General features: G+C 32.8%; 3 protein-coding genes across 3 annotated transcripts; 1 reads left to right on the top strand and 2 right to left on the bottom strand.

Moving 5' to 3' along the window:
- Positions 1-1,399: 1,399 nt before the first annotated feature.
- LOC106718433 (alpha-ketoglutarate-dependent dioxygenase alkB homolog 4) lies at positions 1,400-3,551 on the top strand. Its single transcript, XM_014512512.2, has 2 exons — positions 1,400-2,202; positions 3,242-3,551. The coding sequence occupies exons 1-2, from the start codon at positions 1,451-1,453 to the stop codon at positions 3,468-3,470; spliced, it is 981 nt and encodes a 326-aa protein (XP_014367998.2). The 5' UTR covers positions 1,400-1,450; the 3' UTR covers positions 3,471-3,551.
- A 227-nt stretch (positions 3,552-3,778) lies between these two features.
- Positions 3,779-8,288, bottom strand: LOC106718548 (tetraspanin-15). The gene is made up of 5 exons (XM_014512668.2): positions 7,964-8,288; positions 5,951-6,151; positions 5,391-5,552; positions 4,367-4,624; positions 3,779-4,101 (listed from the first exon to the last, which is right to left on the bottom strand). The coding sequence occupies exons 1-5, from the start codon at positions 8,072-8,074 to the stop codon at positions 3,931-3,933; spliced, it is 903 nt and encodes a 300-aa protein (XP_014368154.2). The 5' UTR covers positions 8,075-8,288; the 3' UTR covers positions 3,779-3,930.
- Positions 8,289-11,533: 3,245 nt separating this feature from the next.
- Positions 11,534-17,235, bottom strand: LOC106718549 (CD63 antigen). The gene is made up of 5 exons (XM_014512669.2): positions 16,882-17,235; positions 13,188-13,376; positions 12,769-12,939; positions 12,048-12,305; positions 11,534-11,851 (listed from the first exon to the last, which is right to left on the bottom strand). Exons 1-5 carry the CDS (start codon positions 16,951-16,953, stop codon positions 11,669-11,671), a joined length of 873 nt encoding a protein of 290 aa, XP_014368155.2. The 5' UTR covers positions 16,954-17,235; the 3' UTR covers positions 11,534-11,668.
- Positions 17,236-20,632: the final 3,397 nt, after the last annotated feature.

Raw genomic sequence — 20,632 nt, 5'->3', positions numbered from 1 at the left:
ATTGATAATTTTACAAGTAGTTTGTAAAATGTCTTATTGCATTTTTCTGGATAGAAAATTGACTATCGATATTGATAACGGAAAATTCATTGGGAATAAAAATAACTCCTATTTCTTTTTTTGTAAAATTTATATTGCACTGAGATATTTGCCTCAAACTAAAATTATTGTATTATTTAATATTTTACTCTGTTTCTTTTCATATTTGAATGATGCAAAATATTAAATTAATCTCTAAATCACGTGCAAAAGTCCTTAAAATATTATTTTGATTATTGTACTTTTTAAATTTGTAATGATAAGACTTTTAAGAAAATTTAGAGTTATGTTATTGCAAGTTATTACGGCTTTGTACTATTACTAGTTAAATTAATGGTTAAAAGTGGCAGGCCACACGTTTATTGAAACATTTTATATAAAAAATCAATTTTTACACCTAATGTAGATGTTCACGTTATATTAAGAAAAATTTGCAATGTCTAACACGAATACATTTATCTTATAATTGAATTAAAAGGTGAATAATAATGTTACATTTTATTATTATTATAGCAATATATATACAAAATAATAAAATAATTTAGTACCCTTCCATTTACGTATATTTATTCACTATCTTTAAAAGTAAAGAGCGATTACATTTATCTAAGTATATAAATAAAAATTAATAATATTCTTTATGTTAAGACTATGTGAAGGATTTAAGAATTTATTTAAAATTACCTATTTGTTGAAATCAATTCAAGTATGAAATATCTTCCTGTTTCTCTATATTAAAAAGACAGTTTAGAGTGCCTTACTATAAGCAATATGAACCTCACACTCCTTTGCAATGGTGGTCATATGGCCGTGGATAAATGATGCGTTTGCGGGTACTAGTCACGAAAGAAAATATAACACGAAAGTACGTAGGTCTAGTCATTGTGAGCGAAATTCTTTTGACATCCCGTGAAGTTGTGTACAAAAACCAAGATATTATTATATATTATAATAAAATTTTAAAGGTATACTTGATATTTCAAGAAATAGTTAAGAAATTTGTTTCATACATTTGGTATTTTAAATAAACTTGCCTGAAAAATAAAATTAGTTTTATTCTCATTTTTCCCTTAATCTGGTTCTGATTGTAATATTTCACTAAATGGCTGGACTCTGAAATGATGGAATTGATATTTCGGTTAATCAAAATTAGTTTTATCTATTTATTATCTTTACAAAATAAATAGTGTTTTTTAAACTTTTTTATTTTGATTAAATTCGAAGTATTTTTTGTATGCACAATTCGTAGGGTGACCACATGACCACATTACAAGACTTATGACATTTGGATGATGACAGTGACATAGACATTTAGATCCGTCATTTTGACATTTGTCAAAAACAAAAAGTGTGCGTTGTATTGATTGAACTTTACTCAGTATATGTACCAGCATTTTCTTTTATTAAAAAAATGAAGCCACGTCCTTGCGGCTGCAAAGGATGTCGCACATGTTTAATATGTGAGAAGTTTTATGGCGCCGAAAGTCTTAAACTTTCGTTAAAACTCGACAAAAATAAAGGTTATGTGTATTGTCCTTTTTGTAATAAAGCTTGGCCCGGTTGGGAGATAGATGAATACAAACAACATCCTAATCATTCCGGTGAACCTATAAATTATCCAGGTATATATATTGAACCGGACTTTATAACTGCATCTGAGGAAGAGGAACTAATAAAATGTATAGATCAAGTGCCTTGGGATATATCGCAAAGCGGCAGACGTAAGCAAAACTATGGTCCTAAAACTAATTTTAAGAAAAAGAAAATTGTTCCCGGTAACTTTGAAGGATTTCCAGAGTTTTCAAAATTTTTACAAGACAGGTTTAAATCAATTGACCTGTTAAAAGATTATCAAGTTATAGAACAATGTTCATTGGAATATGACCCGAGTAAAGGAGCCTCTATAGACCCTCACATAGATGACTGTTGGATATGGGGTGAGAGAATAGTAACTGTTAACTGTTTGTCAGATTCAGTTCTTACAATGACAGTTTTCAAAGGAGATATTAAGAAATATAATTTGTATTGTGCCGATGAGTATTATCCAGTTGTGAAGCCCGATGGAAGTATTGATTTAGAATTCATCAACAAAGATAAGACTATGTTAGAAATTTGTAAACCAAATGAAGAAATAGATGCTATTATTAGGATTCCATTGATAAGGTAGGTCAATATTCATAAATATATATTATTACTAGCTAACCCATAAGACGTTCTCCTTTTTTAGCTATAAATATTGAATAAAAATGTTCCATATTTTCTAATGTTAACTCAACTTCTTTAATTTTTTCATAAAAACATCCTCCTGACAGTTATAAACACTTAAAGAAAAAAGAATAAGAAAATTCTTTGTTCCATTCATGCCTGATGCAATGACCAAAAAAACTGATAGTTATTTTCTTGTCCACCACCTGCACTGCTATACCTAAATTTGTGTTCTGTGCAGCAATTCATGTAAAGCTAAGAACCACTAAGTTTATGAAAACATTTATATTTACCATTGACTCACTTCTAACCACATGTTATAAGTTCCATTTCAACCATTTGTAAATTGTCAAATCTATGTATATAAAAGAAAGTTGTGTTAGTTATACTTTTTATAACTCAAGATCGGTTGAACTGATTTAGCTGATAATTGATGGGGAGGTAGCTTAGAACTAGGAGACGGACATAGGAACTTTTTTATCTTGTGTGCATTTTTTTTATTCCGCGTGGACGAAGTCGCGGGTAAAAGCTAGTTATTGAATAATGAGTTAAATTTTCAAATTAATAATGGAATAAAAATCCTTATGAAACATTAAAGTAAATGAGGAAAAAATAATGACATTTACTTAAGTTGCACAATGTTTTATAATTTCCATGTTTGACTAATTTTGCACTTCTTTAAATAATAAATCTCTTCTTTAAATAATTGTGAACTAATGTAAAATTATATATTTATTTATGTTCTTATAATTATTTATTTTCCTGTGAAAAAGTAAGTTGAAATAAAGGTTTCAAACTGACCTAAGCAATGAAAAGAGTTGCATCTATTAACAGATATAAGAAAATAGGAGATATAAGATAAAGGTTGGCAACACATTTGCAACTGTGGATGTCTATGGGCAGGGTCACTTCACTATTAAGGCGTATTTTAGTTTAGTTTGCCACCTAATGTTATATATAACAGTGATTTCATTCATTTTTCATCTTATGTTTATAGAAGATCCATAATAGTGATGTACGGTGAATCAAGATATCACTGGGAGCACTGCATCTTACGAGAAGACATTACATCTAGAAGAGTCTGTATAGCGTATAGAGAGTTTACACCTCCCTATCTTACTAATGGAGCTTATCATGAAATAGGAAATGAAATAACAACAAGAGCAAAGAAATTTTGGGATCACAAAAGTAAATATAAAAAGGATGACGAAATTATTGATACATAAATGTGATTTCTAATTTATTAAATATAACCCAAAGATGTAAATAATGTTAGTCAATATGTGATTATTAAAATAATTACATTATATTGGTCTATTTGTAGTTTTATTAACATTTTATATTTCTACTAAAACAAACTTTAAGTTAAAAAATTATTACAATTTAATTAAAATGACAAAATAGATTATAAGTTAAAAAGTCATGATAAAAATGTTTGTCCCACCTTTATCTAAAATTAAAATTTTGTGATAGCTTTAAAACTTTTTTTTACTTATTTCTATTGAAAAAGTCTCAGAGCTAAGAAAGAGTTTAAACTGATTTTTTTTCAATCTGACAAACCTGTTAAATTCACAATGTTAAAATACCTAAAATGTGTTTACTATCAGAAAATAAAACAAAAATTCAATCATTGTGTAAATGAAATACTGTGAAATAGTAACACATAACATTTAAGATATGGCAACCCTAAGCAATGCTTGAGTCCGGCTTAGCTATGTACACGGAATCTTCTTTGTTCTCGCTGGCCTGCCGGGCGAGGATCATTTGCTCTTTCATCATCCACGCGATGAGCGCTTTCTCACTTTTCATCTTGCGAATGCAACGCGCCAATAACAATGCAAATATTATACCTAACAACTGAAACGAAAAAAAAAAAATCAAATTTAATTTTTGTATGACTAGTAAAAATTTAGTGCATAGAATAGCAAATAACCTCAAATTTTACAAAAATGTTTTTAGTAAAGTATCTACATTTTTAAACAGATGGCGTTATTATCAATACTCATTCATTCTTATGATTGCATTGCATTACATAGTTGAACAGCCAGAATTGGTTGAGTATAGTTAGCGAACCATTTGTTTCAAAATAGGATACAGATCTTCAACATAACAACAAGATTACCTGTGTAAACATAACAGAAACACCAAGGACTCCTAAAACACTGGAATTCTGTAACAGCATATCAGCTAGAGCGTCTTTACAGCTTGTGATACGTAACCGAGTGCAGTAGACCTCCGAGGCTGATACACAGCAGGAGCGTGGAAGGACCACTGTTATCTGGTCACCGTCGATCACATTTGACACCACCACAGTAGAATGATTGCTTGTAAATTCCATACCGATGTAGTCCAAGTAGGAGTTACCACCGCAACAATTCAGCTACAACATATATAAAATAGGGTTTCCACTGCCGAAACAATTGTATCAAAACATATTGCTATCCATCTCATTCTTTTAGAAAAAACAGAGACAGCTATATGTTTTAATACAAATTTGATACCAATAGAGTATTACGGCTACAGTTCGCTTACATTTTAAAGCTAAAGTAAAATCAATAGAATAAAACGTCAAGGTTATTACTTTGATATCGTTAGTAATAGATACAAATAGATCAATATTTTTGTCGCATGCTGGTTTCTTTTGAACACTATATAAGTTGTTCAGTTATTTTAGACAAATGTCACATTGATACGATTTTTATAAAAAAAAAATGTGCCGTCATGGGACGCCTGGCAGATGTGAAACATCGTGTGTGTACAAGTAATATGCATAAAAGATAATATTATTGAAATTATATATTTATATATAACATACATATATACATATATAACATACATATACACACACACATATATATATATATATATATATATATACACATATATATATATATATATATATATATATATATATATATATATATATATATGTGTGTGTGTGTGTATACCTCAGTATAGCGTGGCGACCCGTCGCCACGGCAATCTTCGCCACGCCAACAATTCGGTTTACAAGTGAGCCTATAGATGTTTCACATCAAAATAAGGAAATATCGTTAAATACGAGCAACGCATCAGTTCCTCTGATGTTGCGGATTACGGGCCTTGGCGACATCTTAATTACCCACTGCTTGCTGCTACTAACTTACCGAAACTTGCAAACTGTCAATTTCAGCTTCTATTTCTGGATCGTATGTGTACTGCTGCACTGGCACAATTATGTAGTTCATGATAGTCTCGGGGCCCATAGCGAACGTGATGATGACCAGCACTAATTTTACGATCAGGATTAAAGTCAACAAGAAGGCATACTGCAAAAGAATTTCCATCAATTAACATTAAAAAATACTACCTAACATATGTTACAACACAGTCAAAAACATAACCCAAATGCGTAGGCTGAGACTAAGGACTTCATTTGGCGCGGTCCTGACACACATCTCTTGCTTCTTCTGCATTCATATATCTACAAAACATGCTCGTTGGTTTCAAGTATTGCATATTACTGCTTAAGCATGTTCTAATCGCGAGTTCGCATTATCACAAACTGTTCCTATGTGAATATTCCGACTCTGTGAACTCAGCAAAAAATAGGTGGTACGTGTTAAAATGATCATGGCTGGAATTCCCACTTAACATATTTTAAAAATTCCTTTACTTCATTTAACATAAAATACTTAAATTACTTTTTTACTAAACATAATCTTACCAAGTTAACCATGCACGTGCTCTGCTTGAAGCTACCGAAGAAGCCGAAGAGTGTGACAACGAATAACGCCAAGCCCAGTAGAGCGACAAGGATGGAAGGCGTGAGGAATCTTCCACTCTTTGTGCTCTCGTAGAAGAACGAGAAGTTGTGGTAGTGCGAGTACACTGATATCCCGAGGATGATCATGAGACCAGAAATTAACTGGAACAAATGCAAATCCTTAAGTAACCACGTACAAAAATCGCTGTCTCCAAGAACATATCTGATAAATCACCACAGAAGTTATTACATACTTATTACTACCAATCAAAATTTTAAAGTCACCTCATTAAAAGGTCATAAAATGATATATAGTTGTGTAGGACACTGTATTAAATCTTAAGAATACTATTGTACATTTCTAATAAATAATAAACCAATGATAGTGTTAAAGTCGTTAAAAATAAAGCTAAATAGCAAATATGCTTGTTTCCTATATACCTATAAAGCACACAAATCTCGCATCAATTATAGGAACTGATAAAAGAAGAATATTTGCGGTATTTCTACATATCCGGAGTTTGTAAAACCAAATTATTTCATGAAATACTGTGTGAATCATAAGTAAAAAATTTTTTTCGTGTTTTTTAATAACGAACAATGTCGCTAGTGACAGTGTTTCTTTAATTATTCCTGACAATGAAGTCTATATCACTGTTAATTGAATTTTACACCATTCATTGAGGTCAATTTGAGGTCAGCTGATCTTTAGAAACAGGAATAGAATTTACTTCTTTATTGTTCTATAAAATTACGTGCTTGTACTCTATTTTTCCACTTGTCTTTCAGTCTATGGGTTTCCACTGCGGAAAACTAAACGTTCTCTAGTTTATTTTTTCAATAAGCGTGAGAGAGATGAAAATTTGTTTTAGTAAGCTTTTTAACAATTACATAAACATAGTTGCCGTACGGATTGTTTGATTGCCTCATGGATGGTTGCCGTTGCCATGGCGATAATCTAGTACTACCTCCCCAGTTTATATCGCATAAAATCAATTCAAGATGGCCGCTGCCATGGGCTAAATAACACTGTCGTAATTTTGCTTTGTTGTTTGTATGTACTGTAGAAAAAGTTAAATAATTTATTCAATAATATCTAATTTTCATTACGCGATTGGAAAACCAAGAAGTCAACAAGATAACACGTCTATTCATTGTTAACTACGACTAGTAAGTAAGGAAAAGAATTCTGATAATAGTCGTATATCACAGGTCGTGCAATCTATTTAATTATATAGTTGTGTAGCGGTAACGTCTACAATCAGTATAGTGAAATCACGTTTAGATTGTTACATAACCTATTAATTTTACAAAAAACAGGCACGTTAAAATCTTTTACATCTGTTATACTTCAATTCGGTAATTTTTTTCTAATTGTTGACCCACAAGATTAAAAGGTAACTAAGAATAGAGCAATCCGATCGATTAATAATATGTGTGTGTGTTATAGAATTCAGAGAAAACTGCAAGCTGTTTTCCTGATTATTGTCGACAAAAAAATAACAATTTATCCGCATAGTTCTTTCGAGAATTTCCCAGAACCGAAACAATCACAACTAATATTATAAATGCGAATGTTTAGATGGATGTTAGAAGGTATGTCCAAAACGGCACAATGGATCTTGATTAAATTTAGTATAGATGTAGAGTACAATTTGAAAGAACACATGGGCTACTAAGTTTTTTTTTAAATTCCGCGCGGACGGAATCGCGGGCGACTGCTAGTCGAAAATATATCTGTATCTGTCTTTCTGAAAAAATATATAGCATATATTTATGCGAATGTTTACAACGGAAATAATAAAATTGGTTCGTATAATGTGTAATTTTTTGTCAATTATGGTAACTAATTGTTTATTTCATAATATTTACTGTGTTTAACGTGTTGTAATTTTCGTAATCGATTTTACAGAATTGCTAGATAACTATAGTGCAACTAAAAATAATGCTTATGCAATTTAAAAAAGTACTTACAATAAACATGGTGGTGATAGTAAGCAATAGAAACCTTATAGATTTCATATTGTATTCCGACTCCGTTTTATTGAATTTCATTTTTTGTTTATTTTCACAGTTGTCCGTCATCTTGTCTGTTTTTCATTCGTATGTTTTATTACGACGATTTCGCGTTTATCACTGGCTGATAATTTCGATGGCGGCCGATAATGGCGCTTTTCTGTTTATCGTGCTAATGCGTTTTCCAACTACGTCAGTGCAGTACGGACTATGAAACAAACACACGATAAGCGTGCGCGGACGCGACTAAGCACTGGCTATGTGTTGTTGAGTGTCGACCCATCCGCTGTGAGCTACGAGCTGCGGCTACACTTACTCGATACTCATTAATCTTTAAAATTAACGAGGCCATACACAACCTTACTGTGTAAACATCTTGTTGTCCCATAAAACTGTACAATGAAATAAATATGCTTTTAACTTAATAGGTACTAAAGTTCCAGAACGAATAGTTCGGTTATTAATTACTCATCCGCAACTTGTCTGCGTAGAATTTTTTTTTATAAAAAGAGGGGTGTAAAATATCCCATATGTTACTCGAGAATATGTTCTATGTCCGTATTAAATTTCAATAAGATGTGTTGAACCGTTGCAGAGTTATCGAGTAAATTATTAATCAAAACTATTTGTTCTTCTAAACGATGTTCTCCATTTATACCAAATTTCATCAAGGTCCATGCAGCCGTTCTAACGATACCGTCTACCACACATCCAACCATCCATACATCCAAACATTCGCATTTATAATATGACTAAGATTAAGTACTCTTCTATAAGTAACATGTACTATGTAGATTCTATGTACTTTTGATAACATCTATATGGTACTTAAATTGAGTAGATATGTTATTAATAATTTTTGCATCCGCAAATGCATATTATGTGCATTATAAAATAATAACACATAATATAAACATAGGAAGTAAAACAGTGTGTTATTGTAGTAATAGATGAAGTCTAGAGACTACAAATTCCATGAAACAAAACAACCTTTTCTATATGCGTTTGCGCCCGATAAAGATAAGGAATGTATGTAGGTTGATCCTCATTAACAAACAGTGGCAAATTGTTTATGAACTTCGACATTTTATATTAAATGCTAGCTTTTACCCGCGACTCCGTCCGCGCGAAATAAAAAATAGAAAACGGGCTAAAAAATATCCTATGTCCGTTTCCTGGTTCTAAGCTACGTGCCCACCAATTTTCAGTCAAATCGATTCAGCCGTTCTTGAGTTATAAATAGTGTAACTAACACGACTTTCTTTTATATATATAGACTAGCTTTTACCCGCGACTCCGTCCGCGCGGAATAAAAAATAGAAAACGGGGTAAAAAATTATCCTATGTCCGTTTCCTGGTTCTAAGTTACCTGCCCACCAATTTTCAGTCAAATCGATTCAGCCGTTCTTGAGTTATAAATAGTGTAACTAACACGACTTTCTTTTATATATATAGATTTAATGTGGAGTGGGAAATACAGCCAAACGTTAATACTTACCTATAATTTTATCTACCAGTGAATTCAAGCTAACTAGAATTCCTTTTAAACAATTGATAAGCTCTGACTGTATCCTACTATGAAGAATACTATCGAACGAGAAACTTTAAATCATTCAAGACATTAAGACTCTTAAAGGGTTCTGTATACCCCTGAAACATTACGCACCAGTAAGTTAGGTAGTAATGGATGTTAAACCAGCGGTGGTCATGAGATGATAATTATTTTGGGTACCGAAATCTAAAGAACTTAATCACATTCTACTTAAATATGTTAAAATAGTTCAATAATTTGAAATTAAGTGCAACCAAAATTCGCAAACATGTGAAAAGTGAAAACTTTTTTGCTATCTATTTGTATTTTACTATCTTTAAAGCGATTATATGACAAGATGATAATCGTTAATGATAAAACTCAGAAAAGAACATCAAGAGGACAAAAAAGCAAATATATGAGTCACTAATTGATATAAAACAAAGTATATTTTCAAAGTACATATCACAAAGAAATATATTTTGTCATATGAAATACCTAAAGCCTGAAAGACAAAAGTTACAGACCTTTTTTTCCTATCCCAGTTGAAAAAGTAATAATCTCTGAGACTACAGATGTATCAGAAGAAAAATATTTTTGTCTTTGGAAGCCCAATATAATTAAAAAAAGTTATGGGCTTGTTATATCTAAGATTCTTGACAGAGAGAAGAGTGATATACTGTAGTAAGTACTCTACTTTTTAGCCTCGCAGATACCTACTTGTAGATAGGTGATGTGTAGATAAATGATTTCTCCGTGACTTTCCGCAGTTTTTTTTCAAACAGAATGACTAAGACGACAATATGTTACATTACGTATATTATTGTGAAATTTTACGGTTTTAATTCTTATCCATTTGTCAGAGATGTAAAACATCAAATAATAATTAGCATAATGTTAAAAACATGACGTGACTGTTCATTAGCATGAGTGTATTATCGTAGTTTATTTCAGCGGCTCAGAATGTTCTGTGATATCTAGGACATTGTATTGATATCGCTTATCAGTAGCGTCCTTATCACGCTTCGACCTCAGGTAAATGTACAAAGCCATTAAGACTATAGCACAACGGTGTACATATCTAATATATAAAATTCTCGTGTCACAGTTTTCGTTCCCGTACTCCTCCGAAACGGCTTGACCGATTCTCATGAAATTTTGAGAGCATATTCAGTAGGTCTGAGAATCGGCCAACATCTATTTTTCATTTTTTTTTTAACTGCGCGCGGACGGAGTCGCGGCGACAGCTAGTTTTAATATAAAATTGGTATGACTACAAGTATCCTGTCTCCTGTCACTCTTATTTTAATACTTTCTGTCGTTTCTATAGACGTTTCTAGATAATCGCCATCATATTGCGTGTTAAGAATCTAGGCAAGTCATATCCGTGGGTTCTTAATGCCGAAAGAATGTACAAAATACATACTATATATATATACTTATTAATGCAATGGACAATAATGAGCTGCTTATCATTAGTGGATAATCACTTACCATCAGGTGATTAAAAATTTAAAATCAAATTTTCTCAGATCACTCTTGTACTATCTTATATACCTAACCTTGTGTATGAATTTAAAAATGCAAAATATGGTCAAAAATTTTGATAGTATTAATTTTAATCGATTCTCAATGAAGAAATCATTAATGCTGAAAGAAGAGAAGCCGATCTAAACAAGGCGAAAATTATAACAATCTTTAGATTTAAAGAAATTAAACTAATGTCTCGTTTATTAACGAAAACGTTTATTGTTATAAAATGCTTTTATATTTGATAACATTAAATATTTTACATTATTTTAAAGAGGTATAACGTATTTAGTTAATGTAATGTATGTAATGTACAATAACTTTGTAGGTGTTACATTAATTAAAATTGCATTTATTGTGAAAAAAATTAAATTAAACACTCTACTAAATAAAATACTCTTTGTCCCCTTACTCCTTCATAGGTAAATATTATATATTTACTAACAATAAGTTTATTTCTAATTTATAAATTAAAAATTAAAAGTTGTTAATTGCACAATTTCTTTCCACAATTACTGCGCAAAATGATGTTACATTTGACAGATGTTAGTCATGTTGAATCTATGACGAATTTGTTTTTACATAGACTAAAACAAAAAAAATTAAGCTGTGGTTTGTCCGTGGAAAGGAACGTAAACAACTGGTGCCGCCTTCTCATTGTCGGGGTTAAGGGAGGTGTAGGCATTGATCATTCGCTCTTGGATCTCCCAGCGTCTGCGTTCTCGTTCGGTTTTCGCTTTTCGGATTGAACTGGCCAGCGAGAATGAGAAAACGATGCCGATGATCTGTAAAATTACAAAAGTAAGTAAGAATTTTTCTTTTTTTTTGTTGTCACTTAAAACTAATATTTCAGTAATCGCAATCGAATGCTATGGCATTCGATTTATGGCTTTCGTCTTCAAAACCGCATAAGTTTGCTGCCGTTTTTTGTTTGGAACATAAACTTTACGCCAGATAGTGTTATTTTTAAATGAAGTATACCTGAATGAACGCTATAGTCATAGCTCCCGCGCCCAACAGCCCTGCGCTCTGATAGACCAGATAGATGACCCTGGGTAGGCAACCATTTGCGTACAGTTTGGTGCACTCAGCGATCTCCAAACCCTCGATTTCGGTGTACCGGGACTGGGCGCAGCAGGAGTTGGGCACGGTGATGTTGGCGACTGAGATCCCGGTGATTCCTGAGGGGGTTTCCACCTCGCCCCAGTCGAGGTAGCTGTCCACACCACAACAGTTCAACTGGAAGATGTTGTAAAATAATTGACACATTATTCGAAGCAAAATTATACATTTTATTCAAAATATTATATATAAATAGTTAATTCATTGAATACAAACAATATTTTAAAATCTAAAAAGTAAAAAAGTTCTAAGTTTGTTCTTCCAGACAAATGTTTAATAACAACTACAATACAAAACAACTACATAATTTAGGCACATCACAAACAAGTATTTATTTATTTTATATTCTTGATATGACATAAAAAAAACCTCATATACAAGTTTTTTTTCATAAAGATACATAGTTTAAATTATAAAGAAAAACAAAAGCTGAATGTGATCTAAAAACGAATTTCCACTCCACAAGCACGATATGTTTTTGTTTTAATGTTTTGAAGGTAGAAACCCACCGGAAAATCTAATGTAACTTGTACACTTGTGTTCTTAGATCACTATAACTTGATAGAGTCCTTCAACTTACCCTACTCTGAGCGAAGTCGAACGCGGCCTCGATCTCTGGTTTCTCGTAGTAGTAAGGCAGGGTCGACCTAAGGTTGTCGTCAAGCATCTCCGACACCTGCGCTCGCATTGCATATGCGGTTATCGCCGCTGCAACTTCCAGCACAAGTACCACGCTCAAGATGACTGCGAACTGAAAATTACGTAAAGCTACAAGTTAAGACAAGAAACTTAAACAGTACACAAATAGAAAACACAAGTTACTTTAACATAAATACACACCATTAAAAACTCATAACATGTTTTTTTAATTGTTTAGTAATTTTGACAATGAAAAACAAAAAAAGATTTAATTTTTTATCTCTATTTTACTGCCGTTAGGTTTGTTTTACTAGGGGACACCAATAACTATTAAACGATTGTTAATCTAGCAACACTTACAATGTTAACCAAGCAGGTGCTTTCCTTCAGGGCACCAATGCATCCGAACAATGATACGAAGAGCATGATAACTCCGATAACAATGATGAAGGTCGCCGGCGAGAACAGCTGGTCGTCCAAGAAGTAGGAGACATCGTGGTAGATCGCGTATATCGTTGTGCCAACTGAGATTATCAGGGCTGATGTCAGCTGGAAAGAAATAAACATATGTTACCGAGGCATATATTGTGACAGTGATAGGTGACATAATTAACCGAAATTAAAAATAAAAACTCGATTTGGAGAACAAAAATCTTGTACGCCAACTCCACTTAGACTAGGACTAGGAACTGTAACGAACAATCGCGAGATAAAAAAATGTTTTTTGTTTCTGTATTTCCAAGATATTGCAAGAGTGGTATTGTTTTGGCATTCATCAACTCTTAAATGTAATTAGGCTAATTCATCTATCGTTTAACAAGTAAATGTTAATGTTGAGTTGTATTTAATAGGAAAGTAATTTACATATCATTTAATATTGTATACTAGTTGTTATATTTATGAGTATGATATGCGTTATGAAGAGCTTTAGGCTAAGTGTCAAATTACTTTGTAAATTAAATTAATAATTACTAAACTACTTAGATTACGTAATAAAATATTTCTGAGGTAATTTTGTGTTATTTTCCTGACTCGAATTATCGGCGTAAAAGAAAATTTAAATTTTATATTGTGAATAACTAAGTACTATTAAGTCATTATTATAAAAGATTTTTACTTCAAGTTTAGGCTTCTAAGATTCACTTACAGTAAAAACTGTAATAATAAAGTAGGCGTTTTATGGTAAAAAAAAACCATACAATTGTCAACCCGTTTATAAAGAAGGTCAATCCGATAGTTTATCATGACTCGGCAATAATTTGAAGTCACTCACCGAAATATTTTTCATATTACAGTTGCAAAGAGGCATTTTATATGTGTTCTCACTAATGAACAAGTGCAGTAAATGAGCGTTTTATATAATTACATAACAAAAGATTTCTTATTAAGTAGAAATATTTGCATGTTCCAAAATTAGTTATGGCGATAAACAGTTTATTGTGGATTTTCAACTGAGAAGCAAAAAACAAAAAACATACTGTCATGTCCGACTATTTATGTGTATTTATTACAGTAACTTTCGTCCGCGCGGAGATAAAAAAAATAACTGATAGCCTGTTATGTTATGTTCTACATTTATGTCAAATGTCTTCGAGATCCGTTAAACCGTTCTGGAGATACCTTTTATCATTCATCCATCCATTTGAACATCCATACATTTGCATTTGTAACATTAGTAAGATATTTTTGTGAATATGTTTTGTGTCTCCTAGAAGAGGGACACAAATCTACCTGAAAATAGAGCTCTTTAGAATGAAGGCAACAGACAATTCATCTTCTTTAGACTTCACACTCATGAAAATCTTGTATGTGCGTAATTTGGAGGAGTTTTAAAGAGATCCATGACCATCTAAAATTTTATGTTGGCCTAACAATACCGAGAAAGGAAGAGAACAGCAAATCATGAATACTGAATCTAATAATACTTTAGAAAGAAGATTAAGAAGGCAAGAAAATGATTAAGTTGATAATATAAGAAGATATAAAAGTGATTTTGTGTTTGAACAAACAACTTCTAAGTTATGTATGTTAATTAAGTCTAAGTACTGGAATAACGAGGCAGATATTGTAAGCGGTGTGAAAAATCGATACCACAGCCGGTGAAGAATGACCGCGTGACCGCTGTGACCTTGCCAACATTCAAGGTCAGAGACTACCTGGTAAAGACAGTAGTTGTATGGAATTACAACCAGGTAATATTATAGTACTTATCACAGTATTCTATCGTTCTTTTTCTTATTTTTTTTATATCATAAAGTGGCAAACAAGCAAGCGGTTGCCTGAGTCCGCCTAAACAGTGTCCGCTGCCCATAGACATGTTCAATTGCAGATGCGTTGCGTACCATTAATCGACAGAGAAGGGGACGCATAGGAAGAGGATATTCCTCCGTCAAGTTCACTCCCCCTTCCCATCCTTTCCTTATAAGCATAGGTTGGGAAAGGAACGTGGACTAAAATTATGGTCGAGAGAAGGTCATTAGGTACTTGTAGTTTTAACCGTAGGTACTTACTTAGGTGCTTATTACTCCTTTCCCGTTTTCCTCATACTTTCCCTTTTCATTATAATGAAAAATTACTAGGCCTTCGATACCTTATTCGAAAGACGATGTAGTTATAAATCATAAACATCTGTATTCATTGAAGTGGTTGTATTTCAACTCATAAAGCAAGAGATTGCTAATACTGCCTATACCACTTGTCTTCCGTATGACAGTACTAGTAATGTTTTTACTAGTACGTCGTACTTGGACTAACTCCATAGTTAGTCCAAGTACGACGTACGATGACTAATGTAAGCCTCTACGTAGTTTCAACTGCTTCATAACTTTATACTCGTATAGGTATTCTGTAACCGCCTATCTACCAATACAAACCGTTTTAAATTGAGATTATGGATTGCGGTTTAGTAACAAATTCACACGATACTGGTTTAAATAGAAAAAACTTTTTCAAAAGATAATTTGATTTAGAATTTTACGACATTAATAATCAAAATTTAATATGTTTTATGAAATTGATATCCATTGTAAGGCATGCTTTAGTTAATATTTAAAAAAAACATTTTTACATTCAAGTCGACAGCAAATTAACAATATCTATGAAGGTCTTTTGTCACAAACAGGTAAATAGAACGACAAATTAAAAACGAATAAAATGTCTGAAGGCCGTTATCTTTAATGTCTGAATAAACTATTATATTTAAAACATGTCAAATGCATTAAAAACACTAACAAATAGCAAATTACCCAAGTCAAACCCCAATCAGTACAAGATAAGATACTAAATAATAATTTTACAGATAACTTTTCATATTCTTTTATTAAAAGTACAGTAGAACCAAAAATGAGATTTTCAGAATAAAACATAGTTCATCTTCTTCTTTTAATTTATAGTGGATCCTGTTTTTTCGATGATTTCGCCAACGTCAAGGTTGAAGATAAATGAAAGTGTAAAGTATAAGATCAAAGTACTAAATAACAAAAGACAATCAAGGTACATGGAAACATAGTTCAAGTTAAAACTTTCCCCAAGTGTGGGTAAACCCACACTTGAGAAAAGTCAATAAGACCATAAACAATGTATAGATATTTATAAGTTATTACGTCACCTTCAAGGAAACTTTGTCGATTTTGCCTTAAAAGGATTATCAGCTATTCGATGACGCTCCAAATGAATTTGGAGAAAACGCACACTAATTTAGTTAGTAAATTACAAAATTACTTCTAAAAATGTTGTCTTTTCTTCACAACTACCGGAAATGTTTCAGATTTAAACATACGGAAACTGTTGTGAAATTGTGTTCCAAAAGCCTTTAATCTTATACCAAATACATGACGTCAAGAAGTCTAGAACTTTTGATGCTGTTAAAAATATTCGTTTAAAACAAATTAGATTTCAAAATAGGATTTGATTTTTAAGTACATTCTTCGTTCATGATATTGCTGTCTATATCGAAACCTACTAAAATCAATGAACATATAATCAGCCAGTATCTCGATAAGGATATGACGCATAAGATCGAAAAAAAACAAAGAAAAAACGAATAAAAACTCACCACAAATATCGCCGTAACGCATAGGAGCATATATTTAATGCACCTCATTCCCACTTCAAGGTTATTCGCCATATTTACACTATGTAATAAACCGTATATGTACTCTTCGCGGCTCGTGAAACAATACTAACGCGGTGAAATAGTTTTCAGGGCGAAACTCGTTATCAACAATGATAAGGTATCGCCCGCGCGACTCTCAAAGCCCGACTACACAATGCTATGAAAAACAATTTTTCTTTAGCCAATTAACAAATACATATAAAGCTAAATGGTAATGTAAATACTCGTCGATTTACGTATACTTTAGGACTTGCGTTTACGTGTACGTTTGCGTTCGATCTGACTATTTTTAGCAGAGATACTTGAGTTTATACGTATTTAATCAACATGATTACGTTCGTGGATGCGACACGGTTTTTGCATACGACACTACGCAATTTTAATGTTTTCTTCAGCTAGAAAAACCACAAACCTCCAGATATAACCATGCATTGTAATTTTTCTTCTAGACTACTAATTCTTCTGGATGTAGACTAAATTCCGTTGCGCAACACCAATTACACAATATTTTAGCTTGTAGTCATGTGAAATATTAGCTTATTTTACAAAAAATAACAACATACGTAAGCATTAATAATAAATTAAGATGGCTCTACAAAGGAAGTAATAATTACACACAACAAAGTTTGCGATCTCTAGCAAAAGTTAAAATGTTTTTAGAACATATCTTTATAAGGTAAAAGATTTTAAATTGTCTTTTATACAAGAAAAAAAAAACTTTTATACAAGAAAAAAATAATTATATGATATATTTTAAAAGCATAAATAAACTTTTGTTGGTGATCGCAAACTTTTATGTTGTATGTATATCTTACAAAATTAATATGACTACGAGACTCTCCTTTAATATAAATCTTAAGGCCATCGTATCTACTTACTTTCATTTTTGTCATTAACAATTGAGGTACTTATGGTTAAGAGTCGCCCGCGACTCTGTCCGCGCGGAATTAACAAAAAAACTAAAAAGTACCCTATAATATGTTCTTCCAGACTATGTTTTATATCTGTACAAAATTTCATCATGATCCGATCAACCGTTCTGGAGATACCTTCAAACAAACATCCATCCATCTAAGCATTCGCATTTATAACATTAGTGTTGTGATAACTATTTATAAAATGAGACAACTTTTTCGTCCTTGATCCAATTTTCGTCTACATATTTAATTTAATATATGTATATCAAAAGTAAACTAAAAAAAGTTATAAAAATATGTCATTCGATATTTGGTTTGAATATATTCGTTGAGTAAAATATTTTTGCTATACTTTATCAATTAGTAAAAAGTAAGATATCAGCATATTTGATGATAAATACAACAAAGTTCTGTCAAAGTCTTGTACCTGTATCTATGTGTTTCCACGGTCGAAAAACATGTACCTACAAAAACGGTAGTGGATACTTTTATGATCTCTCTCTATAACAAAACTAATTTATAATTTACATCGAATTCCTACAATCATGAAAATCAATACTAAAAAGCGTGGATCGTGCAAGGATTACCTTCATTTAAGTTAAGCTTCTTTAATACGTTTTACTATATAAAAAATAAATGAGATTACTTATGTATCGCTAGGTCACGTTTATAATTACTTTTAAGGAAGATTTCAAATAAAATGACACAAATAATTGACTTAAATATTTATTGATATCAGATTAAATTACTCTTTGAAATAACTATTGAAACAGTCAATTTAATTATTTTAATATTAAACACCATAGGACTATTTTTTGTACTTTTAAAAAAAACTCAATAGAATACATTTAGCGCGGAACATGTTTTCATGATGCTTCATACTTACTGTTCGGTATAGTTGCGATGTGCTTACGTCGTGTTAATGCCGTTTTGAATTTCGCGGTTGACCAATACGGGTTTTATGTTGGTAGGTCGACTCATTTTTATTCTCCCGCACAAGCGGGTAGTTGGAAATCCCTCTCCGCTACGGACGGGCGCGGGGCCTGCGGGGGGCTTGTGCGGGGAAGGAGTGAGTCGACAGAGCGCATCGTGGCGGCATAAAAAGTGGTCGGCAGTTGGATAGCTCATCGGACGTGTCTTATATTTAGCGTACAGGGTCGCTAAGTTTACGGTTCCGCGTTCGGTTCGGTAAAGGACGCGTCTATAGGGCGCTTACGGGAAGCGGTGCATCGGGTGCATCAGGAGTGCAGCATTGCTGGCGCCTTTAGACTGTATGACAGTGACTTACTTGACTCGACTGACACCGACAGAGTGACCAGGCACCTGCAGGCGGTGAACGGGGCATCGAGTAGGTGAGTGCCACTTCATATAACTACAATATTTACGCCAGGCCTTGTGATACGTAGTTTAAGGCAGGTTGTGCCGCGGGACCCGAACCCGTCGTGTACGGCACAATTCGATGGTAGCAGAGCGTGGTTAGGTTAACACGTAGGTTATAACCGCGTGGTTATATTCGGGTTACGTGTTTTTCGGGTACGTATTTGCATTGCTTAGCGAAATATTGTAACGTCCTTCTCGCGCGGAATATAACGGAATATAACGGAATACAACGGAATACAGAATATTATAACATATTACGTCGTACAATATTAGGTTTTTAATCGGGTCGTTTACGTTACATTTTTTATTGTACGATTGCTACGTAATATTAATCGGCCATTAGGGTTCCGTTTGTTGATTTCTTATAGTTTAGATTATTTAATTTAGGGTTCTTTCATAATATTTAATTGAGTAATTTCACGGTTTTTTCTAGTATATTTAAATTAGGGCTTTTTTACGCATCGGTTTTTTTTTGTAGTTTATGTTACGGTGCATAATATAATTTGGTGATTTTTTATTTTTTTTTTATTTTTTTTATATTACGGTTAATAATTTAATTTAGTATTTTTTTTCGTTTGGTAGTTTTTATGTTATCGTCGATAATTTAAGTTGGTCGGTTTTCATTACGGTTGTTTTTTTTTTGATTTGTTTTTTTTATTATGTAATTCTTTGTAACGGGTTTCATACATTTGGTTAAGGCAAGAATTATCTACCCACCATTTAAATTCTTTTTTTTTTTTTTTCTTTATCGACTATTTGTAGTAAGCAGTTTCTGGAAGCGTCGATAATTTTCTACCTTCAATTTTATTTATTAATAAAATTTTGAACTTTATTAATTATGGCCGGCAAATATACCGCTAGGATATCAGGCGTGCTGAGATGGCTCGGCTCAGCGGTTTTGAATATTTCTAGGCCGGACCGTGCGCAGGCCCTTATGGCTAGATACCAGGTTTTAGACGATCAAATGGCGGATCTATATGCGGCGTACCGTGGCATTCTAGAGTTAGGTTTAGAAGCAGATGCCATGGCGAAGATTAATGCTGACATTGATCAGGCCGACGACCTGGCTGATCAAATTATTCAGGCTGTAGGTTGCCTTAAGGGGTCAAGCGCTGCCGACGCGCGCGTTACTGCGGAGTCGGAGGCGTCACCAGCGCTCATGAGTAGATTGCCGCTGCTCGATTTGCCACAATTTAACGGTAACTTGGACCAGTGGGTCGCATTTAACAATTTATTTGAAAGCATTGTTCACAGTCGTAGGGATTTGACCCCTGCTCAGAAGCTTGCCTATTTGTTGGCGTCGTTAACGGGAGAGGCCAAGGGCCTTGTCCAACATTTAGGTCTTGTTGACGGTAATTATGATATCGCCCGGGACTTACTCAATCGTAGGTACC

Source organism: Papilio machaon, chromosome 4, assembly GCF_912999745.1.
Source record: "Papilio machaon chromosome 4, ilPapMach1.1, whole genome shotgun sequence".
Lineage (NCBI taxonomy): Eukaryota > Metazoa > Arthropoda > Insecta > Lepidoptera > Papilionidae > Papilio > Papilio machaon.
Note: the sequence above shows the minus strand (reverse complement) of the source record. Positions and strands in the feature narration are given on the sequence as shown.